The sequence below is a fragment of the Abrus precatorius genome, unplaced genomic scaffold, assembly GCF_003935025.1.
Source record: "Abrus precatorius isolate BTA unplaced genomic scaffold, Abrus_2018 Scaffold11, whole genome shotgun sequence".
Lineage (NCBI taxonomy): Eukaryota > Viridiplantae > Streptophyta > Magnoliopsida > Fabales > Fabaceae > Abrus > Abrus precatorius.
Window position 1 is genome coordinate 8,926,377 of NW_020874303.1, and position 12,365 is coordinate 8,938,741.

At 31.8% G+C, this 12,365-nt stretch overlaps 2 protein-coding genes across 5 annotated transcripts; one reads left to right on the forward strand and one right to left on the reverse strand.

Moving 5' to 3' along the window:
• Nucleotides 1-1,658: 1,658 nt before the first annotated feature.
• On the forward strand, nt 1,659-7,938 carry LOC113853746 (isocitrate dehydrogenase [NADP]-like). 4 transcript variants are annotated; one of them, XM_027484333.1, is made up of 15 exons: nt 1,659-1,900; nt 2,434-2,477; nt 2,572-2,681; nt 3,683-3,720; nt 3,849-3,926; nt 4,020-4,073; nt 4,155-4,256; nt 4,442-4,533; nt 4,631-4,734; nt 4,859-4,927; nt 5,004-5,119; nt 5,244-5,278; nt 5,407-5,549; nt 6,043-6,165; nt 6,266-7,938. In XM_027484333.1, the coding sequence occupies exons 1-15, from the start codon at nt 1,852-1,854 to the stop codon at nt 6,357-6,359; spliced, it is 1,251 nt and encodes a 416-aa protein (XP_027340134.1). In that variant the 5' UTR covers nt 1,659-1,851; the 3' UTR covers nt 6,360-7,938. The 4 variants fall into 4 exon arrangements, with proteins under 4 accessions (XP_027340134.1, XP_027340135.1, XP_027340133.1 ...); XM_027484334.1 differs by having other exon boundaries at nt 4,676-4,734; nt 6,266-6,481; XM_027484332.1 differs by having other exon boundaries at nt 4,460-4,533; nt 6,266-6,481.
• LOC113853745 (serine/threonine-protein kinase RHS3) lies at nt 6,886-9,499 on the reverse strand. Its single transcript, XM_027484331.1, has 3 exons — nt 9,482-9,499; nt 8,484-9,301; nt 6,886-7,759 (listed from the first exon to the last, which is right to left on the reverse strand). The coding sequence occupies exons 1-3, from the start codon at nt 9,497-9,499 to the stop codon at nt 6,886-6,888; spliced, it is 1,710 nt and encodes a 569-aa protein (XP_027340132.1).
• Nucleotides 9,500-12,365: the final 2,866 nt, after the last annotated feature.

The window sequence follows — 12,365 nt, forward strand, 5'->3', positions numbered from 1 at the left end:
AAGAGTATAAAAGAATACAATGATATTACAATACCTATGAACAAGACAAAAGAAGAAGAAGGTTGTTTTTATCAAGGTCTAATGCTCATCACAATTCACCATCACAAGTGTTTGAAAACACTTATATCTCTCGATCTTTGCCTCATCACAAATGTGTTATGATCATTATTGCTACTATTGTTGAACAATACGCAACATGTGTTAATCCACTTTTCATCTTGTTTATCTATTGCCAACCTATTACTATTAACATCCAACCATTGTTGCCAACTCAAAATCTTATTCATACCTTATATTATAAAATTATTAAGATAATGCAAGCATTAAAATAGTAAAAAAAAATTCAATATAAAAATTAATAATACGTTACTCAAATAAAAAAAGAGAGAAGAAAAGCAAAAAAAAATAAAAAATAAAAAATAAAAATAGTACTATTTAAATATTTTTATATAATAAAAATGTTTTTAAATGTATAAAGATTAATAAGTTTAAAAAAAATATTTATAAAATAATTAAAATAATATTAAAAATAGAAGAATATTATGTTATATTAATAATTTAATAATAGTAAAATATAAAATAAAATATCTCACAATAGTAAAATAATTATTATTATAATTGTCTACATAAATAATAATTTCATGTACAACTAATCTTTAATCGTTATTTTAATAATAAATTTAAAATATGTTTTATGAATCAAAATTTATAAATATAAATAAATTTAATTTTCTTTAATTTTTTAAATATTTAATATTTTAATAGTATAATTATTATATTATAAGAAAGTTTAATGCAAAAATTTTAATTTAAAATTTAATTTATTTAAACTAAATTACTAATTTAATTTTTAAATATTTACTTGACATTAGTTTTTTTAAATTTTTGTAATATTAATTAAGTATTTTAAATATTAAAAACATGAAAGCATTTTTTTTAAAATTTTTAGTCAAAATTAATTAAAATTGTAAACTTTTAAAAGACAAATTTTATTAAATAAATTAGTATTATAAAAAAATACATTCACGTTTAATAAACTCTACTTTTTTTTTATTAACTTTAATTAAAATGAAAATATTTTGTAAAAAATATTCTCAATATTAATTATTCGGCATTTGAAGTATAAAATAGAGTGTGCGGCCTATTATTTTTGAAATAAAATGAAATTTTGTATATTATAAATAATTTTTTCATATTTACCTTTTAATAATCTTTTGGGTAAATCTTTAACTCAGTTTTTTGGATTGTATAAATCGAGCATATTAGTTTTTAAGAAAATTTTATTAGCGTAAACAAGTAATTCTTTTGAATTTTTATTACTTTTTTTTTAATATTGAAATATCATTTATAAAATTTTAAAAAAGATAAAATAATTTATTTTAATACACTGTTGATATGATATTATCAATCTATTAAAATTACCTTTAAATATAATATCCCTGATGTGATCATGTAATCTCGAATATTACTTTAAAACATTTCTTGCAAAACATATATAAAATACTAACCAATTTAGGGACATTAATTAAGAAAATAAAGGTGAAAATAATTTTAAAAATATTTTATTAAAATAATGTAAATCTGTAAAATTACTGATAGAGCAGAACATTGGTCATAAAAGGAAGAGAAAGAAATGGTGTAAAGGACAAACGAATGGTGATGGTTCAATAGCATAAACCATAAAAGATAGTTGGTGTAGGCGTAGATAACTAAGTTCACTGACACTGAATTGAGAATCCAACGTTGTTTGATTCCACAGCACAACTCACCTCTTTCAAGTGTGCGTTTGTTGAAATTGTTCGTTCTGCTCCGAGTTCCCACTTTCACCTCAATCAACAAACATACAACAAAATGCAATTTCAGAAGATAAGGGTTGACAACCCCATCGTCGAAATGGATGGTATTTTATATATCACTCTTCTCTATTTCATGTGTGTGCTTAGTTCTATGATCAGAGATGAAAAAGTTGTGTCCTTTAATCATTATGAACAACTCAGGGCAAGTGGGGTATTTCAATCACCCCTTTTGAGTTTGATTCTCATTGAAGCTTTCCAGAGTGCTGAGCTCAAATGGGGTCTCTTCCTTTCTTAAATTTGATATTTTTGTATGTGATTTAAACCGTGTTTGTTTAAAAATTAAGTACAATTGATTCGATGAAATTAATTTTGTATCGTTAGATCTAATTGAGATATGTGCTAAAATTATTTTTTTCATAGATTTTTATTGAAACATTATTTTTAGTTGGAAAGTGCTGGAATTGATTTTTCAATTGTATATCAAACAAACACCTATTGAGAATTAAGTTCGAATGGGGGTCTCATCCTCGGAGAATTTGTATTCTGTAATCTTTGATGTTTCCATTGGTATTTGAAAACATCGTTGACTTTTTTTCTTTTATCTGAATAATCAATCTTTCATTTTCTGCACATGTAGGAGATGAAATGACGCGAGTGATATGGAAATTGATAAAAGATAAGGTAGTTTTATCTTCTTGATTTATCTTGATGAGTCAAGATTTCCTATGGTTTTATTTTTGTGTTTTATCCCTTTTGTTTTTCTACGTTTTTGCAGCTTATTTTCCCTTATTTGGAGCTGGATATTAAGTATTTTGACCTTGGCCTTCCTCATCGGGATGCCACTAATGATAGAGTTACCATTGAGAGTGCTGAAGCTACACTCAAGTATGTGCTCTTTTATGCTTGGAGGCTTCATGAAATTATGTATCATTTGTTGCTATCAGTTACTTTGATATTAATTATTTCTTCCATGATCATTGTTAAGATTGACAATTGTGATACTGTTAAAAAGGAAATCCATACCTATCTTTATTACCTGTCCCAAAAATAGGATTCAGTGCATAGTCATACTGACTCTTCACTAATCTGGATTTCAATCAAGATATTTCGTTTATCTAGATATTTTAGAGATATCTTCTTAGCCAAAATTGTGATCAAATTCTGAACAGTGTGTAAATGTGTTGCTCAATCAAGTGGTAAATTGTTGTTTTTCACTCATACACTTGTGTTCTTAGCAGACGATAACTGAACTCACTCAGGTTTCAATGCTGCCAAGCTGTAGATTCAACAGTAGATGTACCATTTGTCTCACTATAAGCTTGAAATTGGGTCTCACCTGTAGTATCCCTTTTTGACATGCTGATATGTTTATTTCCCCAAGATAAATCCATTGTGGAGGCTCCCTGTTATACAATTCTGGAAATTGATGCTGCGAGGGTTCCTCCAAATATGTGTGGATGTATAAAAGGGTGCAATGTTCCATCCCAATAGTAGTGGTTTAGGCTAATTTCATTTATGTGTAATTAAAAAAATACATGATTTAATGGAGATGAAGACTAAATATTTAATATGCTTAATACTGTAAATACGATAGATACTGTAGAATATGGAATTGTTAGAAGAAACTAGGTTAGAAGGAAAAGAGAATGCTATGTAGTCCGGCTAGAGGAGTATAGTTTCTGAATGTTTTTGGTGACATGTTATCAACTTAAATAAACCAAACCAATTTATGTTTTGAATGATATCAATTTTTTGAATTCTGTGGAATAGAAAAGCTTTCCCTTTTTTAGTGTTAATTATTAGAGAAACTTATCATACTCACTAAGGCCTCCTAACTTTGCCATGTTATTCCTTTTCTTTTCTTTTCTCTTCTCTTTTCATTGCAGATATAATGTAGCTATCAAATGTGCAACTATAACTCCAGGTATTCATAATTGTTCTAATTTGGAATTATGCTTGCTCCCCACATCATATTGACGTAAGGTTGTGTATTAACTTGTTGCCTATGCCATTATAAGTAAAATTCACATGCAAAGATTTTCTTTTTCATAGATGAAGCTCGTGTCAAGGAGTTTAACTTAAAACAAATGTGGAAAAGTCCAAATGGGACAATCCGGAACATTTTAAATGGTAACTAAACTTTCTAATTGTTTTTGTAACCCTTCTTTGTGGTCTAAATTTTAGCTGACATTCAGGGAAACATTCAACCTTTATGTCCTACAGGTACAGTTTTTAGAGAGCCAATTATCTGTAAAAACATTCCTCGTCTGGTTTCAGGTTCATAAACTTGTTTGATTTTGAAATTCTGAATTTTAGTTTATGATAGCAAGTGTTAATTACTATCTAACTATTGTTTAGGCTGGACAAAGCCAATATGCATTGGAAGACATGCTTTTGGAGATCAATATCGGGCAACTGATACCATTATAAACGGCCCAGGAAAACTAAAATTGGTGTTTGGTAAATTGATTCTCCAGCCCACTGTTTCTCATGACTTAAGTAGTTTAAAAATATAATCTTAATGAAGTTGCAAAATTGCCCTACAAAAGTTGAGACTATGATTGCTGTCAATTCCTAATAGATCAAAGAGTTAGAGACGTCCATAAAATTAAGGGATCTTATGATGTTCAGTTTTGCATTTACAGCACCCAGTGGAAATGAAGAAACTAAAGATCTAGAGGTCTATAACTTTACCGGTGTTGGAGGCATAGCTTTGTCCATGTATAATACTGACGAGGTTTGCATTTGGATGATGTTTCCTTTGATTATTCTTCTCAGAAAGAATTTTAACTGCTTTGGTAAATAATTTTATGTTGTATTTGGTCTGGAAACAGTCCATTAGAGCTTTTGCTGAAGCTTCGATGAACATTGCTCACCAGAAAAGATGGCCTCTCTATCTTAGCACTAAAAATACCATTCTAAAGAAATATGATGGAAGGTATGCTGGTATATTTGCTGGTCATCTTTCTTTATATTTAACTTCTCTTCAATTCTAAGTGATACTATTTAATTGTAGTTAATCAAACCCTCAAGCACATATTTTACTCTTTGCTTTTGTGAAGATTTAAGGACATTTTCCAGGAAGTTTTTGACAGTCAATGGAGCCACAAATTTAAAGCTGCAGGAATATGGTCAGTTAAATTGTTTGCCATGATAATCAAAATGTTTTTCATAAGAAGATTGTTAATTCATATTCTTGATTCTTAGGTATGAACACCGTCTTATAGATGATATGGTTGCTTATGCTCTCAAAAGTGATGGAGGTTATGTATGGGCCTGTAAGAATTACGATGGGGATGTGCAGAGTGATTTCTTAGCACAAGGTGGATATGCATATGCTCGTGACTTTCACTTAGTTTTTAGATATTGATAGTTTTGTTGCTTCTGTTAAGCAAATGGATAGGCCAAGGTTTCTAGAAATTCATACCAATAGTTTCCATTTAACAGGATTTGGTTCTCTTGGCTTGATGACATCAGTACTGGTATTGCTTTTCTAACCCTTTGTAGTATTTCCCTTTTCTCTTCATATATAACCTTTATTTGTTTCTTTGTGTCCTTCCTTTGGTTGCATTTCTAGTGTGGATGTTCAATAAGCTAAATTTGGTAACAGGTTTGCCCGGATGGGAAAACCATTGAAGCAGAAGCAGCCCATGGCACTGTTACCCGTCATTATCGGGTTCATCAGAAGGGAGGTGAAACCAGTACAAACAGTATTGCTTCAATTTTTGCCTGGTCACGAGGTCTTGCACATCGGTAAGTACTGTGATTGAAAGTCATCTGATAATTTTTTCTTTATGCTAGAATCCTTAGTAATTGATATTTATCCATTTTAGTTCATAATACTACAGGAGGAAGACTGAGTGGATTCAAGGGCTATTTGTTTGTGCTTTTTTAAGGAAAAGTGTTCTTTAATTAGAAACATGTCAAAAATATACAATATTTTGTTTGAAAAAAAAAAAAAAGAAGCAAAAAATCTAACAATAAGATGTTCTAATGCTTTTCTTGTAAGTTGAAAAAGGAGCTTTTGAAAGATAGCTCTAAAAATGGACCCATTTGTGCTTTTATCGAAACAGATTTTTTCATTAAAAACAGGTTCAAAACTTTTATAACAATTATATAAGGTGTACAAAAAAACAACTCGTAAGAGGATATGTCATATAAGCACTTTCTTTTAAAACCTTATCCAAACACATTGAAAAACTATATCATCGTAGTGCTCTTTTCTAATGCACCCTGATTTTTGCAGGGCAAAGCTAGATGGAAATGCTAAATTGTTGGACTTCACGGAGAAACTTGAAGCAGCTTGCATTGGAACAGTTGAATTGGGAAAGATGACAAAGGATCTTGCGCTTCTTGTTCATGGACCTAAGTAATTTCTGGCACTGTGATTGTTCTTTCAGAATGCTAGCTATTGATTTTTCTTTTAATGCATGACAAATTAAAACTACCTGCTCTATTTTTATATATAGGGTTTCTAGGTCCCAGTATTTGAATACTGAAGATTTCATTGATGCTGTTGCCGAGGAGCTGAGAAGAAGATTATCTTCACAGTCAAAGCTGTGAAGATCAAGATGAAATTCTCCAATAAATGTTCTTCAGTTCTTTCATATTTCTTTTTCTTTCTTGGAGGGGAATTCTATTGCTTCTTAGTTTCATATACTTGATCATCAAAATTGGGACACAGAAGGGGAAAATGTTGGGGGGGGGGGGGAGGGGGCCTCACTGTTAACACTTTTAATTGCATTTTGCTTCAGCTATTAGAATTCATCATCTGAAGAACGCATGCCGTGTACTACAAGCTCCATACTGGTAATTATGAAAGGCTGAATAATATTTTTTTCATTATCAAAACATATTCTTAAACTGAATTTTGCAAACAATAGTGCTACTTTGGTTGTCCTTACAACAGCATTAAAGACATTGTAAGAAAAACATGGGAAAAAAGAATGTTCTTTCAACAAATTTATGTTTACAATGTATATTTCTCAGGGATGTATCCAATTTTCTTTTGGGAAAGAAGTGACACTTTGTACAGTATATTCTTTTTAAGGAAGTATAATTTTACCTGAAATATAAGGGATTCTTGCTGCTAAAAATACTCAAAGTCTACGTAAGAATCAGAAGATTTTTTGGTGTTTTTATCATTAGCAATATCTGCCATCTTCTTGTCAACTGGGGGTGCTGTGTCTTTGCTAGCATACTTGGAAAAGTCTATGGCATCTGGTATATGAGGAGGTGTGGCACTTCTGACAAGAGCCCAATTCACACCCTCGAAAAATGGATGTTGTTTTATCTCTGTAGCTCCTCTTTTGTATGCAATTCTCTTCTGAGGCTCTTTCACCAACAACCCTCTAATGAGATCACGAGCCACAGAACTTACCTGTGGAGTTTCTGGGAACCTCAGTGGTTGTCCAACAACATTGAAAAGTGTGGCTTTATATCCAGCACCCTTAAAAGGGGTTGTTCCATGCAACAGCTCATACAAGAAGATACCAAAAGTCCACCAATCCACTGCACTACCATGACCCTCTCCTTTGATGATCTCAGGAGCAAGATATTCATGTGTTCCTACAAATGACATTGAACGCACATTGGTTGGTTCTGCCATCAGTTCAGGAAGCCTTCCTCCACCAACCAATAGGCCAAAGTCTGATTTTGCCTTGCGGTTCTTCTTTGAAGGCAAAATGCGTGGGAAAAAACTTGATGGTTGAGCACTACTTTGCACTGATTGGTCATCACCTAACATGCCTCCAGAATCACCACCACCACCACTATTACTTGCATGAGCTGATGAAGACTTGACTAGTGTAGGACTCACAGAACAGCGAAGGGACAAGTCAAAATCTGAGAGCATGATGTGCCCTTCATCTCTCACCAAAAGATTCTCCGGCTTCAAGTCTCTGTATACAATGCCAAGCATGTGTAGGTATTCCAGAGCTAACAATACCTCTGAAGCATAAAACCTGTCACAAGAAATTTGAGCATGAACTTCTTAAGTTGATCTAGAAATTGTTATCGGAAAGGTGAAATCGAAGGGTGAACAGGAGTCATAAAAGTAGGGGAAAAAATGAGTCACTGTTTATAGGAGGAATTGGCAAAGGATAATGCATGGAGCAATGATTATAGGAGCAATTATTTGTGGTCAGATTGGTTCAAGTTAGGTGAAGTTTTTTTTTTCTTTCCAAAATTAATCCAACCTAATTCATGAAATTTTGATAAGAATTATTTTTTATATCAAAACTCACCCAACCTAACTCATGAATACCTGTGACTATTATACTAAATAGCTAAATATTTTTACTTACATTGAACACCTGTGACACATTTTACAATAAGAGTATAACAAGAACTTTTTAATTAATATATTTGAAAATGAGTCTTTTTTCTTCTTATAATTAAGACCAAAAATAATAAAATTTGTTTCTTATATAAATGATTGGAATGAGTGTTTAATAAAATGATTGAGCATATATAATAATCTTTAACAAGTGTCTTTAGAACACTGGATCCTTAACCCTGTATCTTTGCACAAAATTTAACACAGATTGCCAAGTTCAATTCAGTGTTGCAAATGTGAGGGCCAACATAATAGCTCAATTTATATCAAGTACTTTTGAATCTGTTGCAAAAAGAATGGAGAAACATGGAAGAACGTAAAAGAAAATGCAGCAGTAAGGTAATACTTACCTTGCAGCTTCTTCAGTGAAACACTTGTTAGGTTGTTTCTGTCTAAGAGTATGAAGATCACCTCCACTACAGAACTCCATGACCAAACAGTAAAACTTATCAGTTTCAAAGTAAGAATACAAAGTGGGAAGGAAGGGGTGATCAAGAAGTCCAAGAATCTCCTTTTCTGTCTGTGCTCTCAGAAGCTTGTTTCTGCTTATAAGTGCAGCCTTGTCCATCACTTTCATAGCAAAGTAGGTCTTAGTTCCTTTAAGTTCCACAAGATATACACTTCCAATGTCACCATAACCAATGCGCTTTAGAAGCCTGAAATGGCTAAGATTGAGAGGGCCACTCTTGGAAACCATGTTAATTGCTTCCCACCTTACATCACCACCAGTGTGTGGCCTAATGGGTGCACTTGTGCTCTCTAAGCTATCACTGCGAGAGCTAGAACCACTCCCCGGACCTTGATTTGTGGTCTTTGTATGGGTAGCCATTCCCTTTGCATTTGGTGTTGGCAATCCTTGTGAGGTAAATGAATGATCGGAATTTGGAGGCATCTTTGTGCTTGGACTCTGGTGCTGAGTATTGAAATCATGTATGTTCCTGTTTGGTGGTATTAATTTCTGAGGTTTAGATATACTTTGCAACTTTGCATCAGTTTTAGAAACCTGGTCCAAATGTCCATCTTCACTTGCTGTGTGGATAGTTGTTCTAGAATCTTTTGCTTCATGGTTCACATTTGTGGGATAAGTTGGTGAATTGTTTCCTGAATTTGCACAACTATGAGCACTTTGGTGTGTCTCATGATGTTCTTCTGACGAATTGTAGTCCATCTGTATTTATGGATGAAACAGAAGAAATATTGATCAATTCTCACAATCATGAGTGATTTGCTCATGTTTCATTCCAAAAGAATTCATGTCATTTATTTTTTTCACCATGGATGCATTATGATTGCATTTTGTTGGTAATTATGGATGCATAGAAATAAACAGCCATGATGAAACTCTTACCTCAGGTAAATCAGGCATCTTGACAGGCTTTGATGTCAAAATAACACCCCTAAAGAGGAATTCCTGAAAAAGGAAAAAACACATGAAAATTACTTATCTGGTGATGTAACATAAACTGTAGAAACAAATCAACAATATAATCATTGAATGATTTTTACAGTACTTTCTGTCTCAGAGGCTAAAAAAATATATTTAATATATGTAATTCTTGGTACTCACTTCTTGCTTACTGCCTATAATGTGAAAGCATGTATCCACAAACTAAAATGTAATTTGAAGTTCTATTTGTGAGCCAATATGCTTAAGTTATAGGGAAAAAGAGGCCTTATTGTTGAACATGCATGATGCCATGATATAAATGTCAAAATCATAAAGAACCAAAAACTAAGTTCATGGTGTCCACGTAAAGGAATGCAATGCAAACAAGACATGGTCAAAGTCAGAAATGAGAAAGCAAGAATAATTTTATTTTTAATGATTAGCAAACTAATCATTTAATAATGTTTGTCACAGCAATGGCACATGAACAAAACAATCCATTATGGCATACATATTGAAGATTGATGTGACATGAATAAAGAGACAAGAGATTTCAGGGAGTGAAGGACAAACTTGAAAGTAAAAAATTGCATTAATCCTGATAACTCCTCAGGTTATCTAAGAACCTACAGTTATGTTTCAGGGTGCATGGTCAAATGAATATAAAAACTTTCCTTTCTTCAAGAAGAGACTCAAAAATGAATGGGAGAAAAGGGGTGGTGGTTGGTTTAGTTAGGAAGGAAATGACATGGGGTATTGAAAATGAGCTGGTTCTTCATTGGACCACCACCACCCATCATCAAAAACACTAGGATATCATGAGAGCAAATTGTGGAACAATAGATAGAAGATAGCAACATGACCACAATTAGGAAAAGTCCAATATTTAGATGTAAAAAAAAGGCAAATCAAGAATATATGAAAACCAATGTCATTTTATTGAGTGCAGTGCTTCACATAATAGAATGTGTTCTTAATGAGAGAGAGGAAATGGTCACAGCTACGAAAAAGAATGGATAAGCGTTATATTCTCTCCCAAATGGAATTGACAGTTTAACCGCCACCCTCTCCTTTTTACCCACCTTACAATGACATATTATAATTTTTACATGGGAACTATTGGAAACAAAAAAATAATGTTATTATGTTGTTGAATATTTGCCATGCATATGATCTAATTTTTAGAATGGATAATAAGTCCAACTCATATATTTATTAATTTAAAGATTAAAAAAATCGAATTAAACTAATTTTAGAACAATGGTACATGTCATCCTACTTTCATATGAGTCTTTCCACATAAAAGACAACTTAAGTTTATCATAAAGAACATTCATCTAACAGAAAACAACTTTGAATCAAAACAATTTCTACTTTTTTCCTCCAAATTTTTCTATAGATATTGACCTACAATTCTTCTGATAGATGTGGTTGTTCACAGTTTTCTAGCTTGTAGCATAATTTTTTTTAGGAACCTGTCATATTCATTTGTGTATGTGAAAATCACTTTCACTTTTTATTCTTTTAAATAACAATTATCGTATTATTAATTTAAATTAGAAAGAAGAGTAAAAATTGTTTCAATCATGAAAGTTTGTTTTCTTTAGGCAGCAAAAATATCTTCATTTGTTTTATTTTTAAAAGAAACAAAAAATAAAAATTATTGTTCAAGAATAGTTAAAATAAAAAATATATCCCTTTATTTACAATAACAATGTACCTTGTTTTCTTTAGATACCTAAACTATTTTCATTTGTCTTTAAAAAAAACAGAAAAATAAAAAATTATTGTTCAAGAATAATTAAAATAAAAAAATCTCCATTTATTTACAATAACAACATAACTTGTTTTCTTTACATAGCTAAAACATCTTCATTTTTTTATTTTTAAAAGAAACAAAAAAAAAAACAATTACTGTTCAAGAATAATTAAAATAAAAAATATCTCTATGTATTTACGATTGTTTTTTATGCTGTAAGACGTTATACATAAGTAGGATATCGTGCATGGGTGCACTTGTGCTCTCTAAGCTGTCACTGCGAGAGCTAGAACCACTCCCCGGACCTTGATTTGTGGTCTTTGTATGGGTAGCCATTCCCTTTGCATTTGGTGTTGGCAATCCTTGTGAAGTAAATGAATGATCAGAATTTGGAGGCATCTTTGTGCTTGGACTCTGGTGCTGAGTATTGAAATCATGTATGTTCCTGTTTGGTGGTATTAATTTCTGAGGTTTAGATATACTTTGCATCAGTTTTAGAAACCTGGTCCAAGTGTCCATCTTCACTTGCTGTGTGGATAGTTGTGCTAGAATCTTTTGCTGCATGGTTTCACATTCGTGGGATGAGTTGGTGAATTGTTTCCTGAATTTGCACAACTATGAGCACTTTGGTGTGTCTCATGATGTTCTTCTGACGAATTGTAGCCCATCTGTATTTATGGATGAAACACAAGAAATATTGATCAATTCTCACAAAGACCACAAATCAAGGTCCAGGGAGTGGTTATAGCTCTCGCAGTGATAGCTTAGAGAGCACAAGTGCACCCATTATGTCACTATTTGGAAGATATTTTAAGTTATTTTTTTATTTTTAAATTAATAAATATATTAGCCTTAAGATTCATGTATTTAGCTTCTTTTTTTTTGTTTTCTCGGAAGTGCAAGTTGCACTCTGAAACTTACACTTAAAAGATTATTAATTATTTTATTTTTTTTCTCAGAGAAAATATTGTTCATATCAATTTGGCAAGAAAGTGAAGAAACTTATCCAATTGGCCATACAATCCTCTCCATCTCTCCCCCTCTCATCTTCACTTACTCATATTATTAATATTATTTTGTATTTGG

Excerpts from the sequence above, each read along its gene's own strand:
- LOC113853746 (XM_027484333.1), top strand. The coding sequence starts at position 1,852 with ATGCAATTTCAGAAGATAAGGGTTGACAACCCCATCGTCGAAATGGAT. Across the intron at positions 4,928-5,003 it reads TTTAAAGCTGCAGGAATATG|GTATGAACACCGTCTTATAG; the intron begins GTCAGTTAAATT and ends CTTGATTCTTAG. Across the intron at positions 5,120-5,243 it reads GAGTGATTTCTTAGCACAAG|GATTTGGTTCTCTTGGCTTG; the intron begins GTGGATATGCAT and ends TCCATTTAACAG.
- LOC113853745 (XM_027484331.1), bottom strand. Across the intron at positions 7,760-8,483 it reads TTCACTGAAGAAGCTGCAAG|GTTTTATGCTTCAGAGGTAT; the intron begins GTAAGTATTACC and ends TTCTTGTGACAG.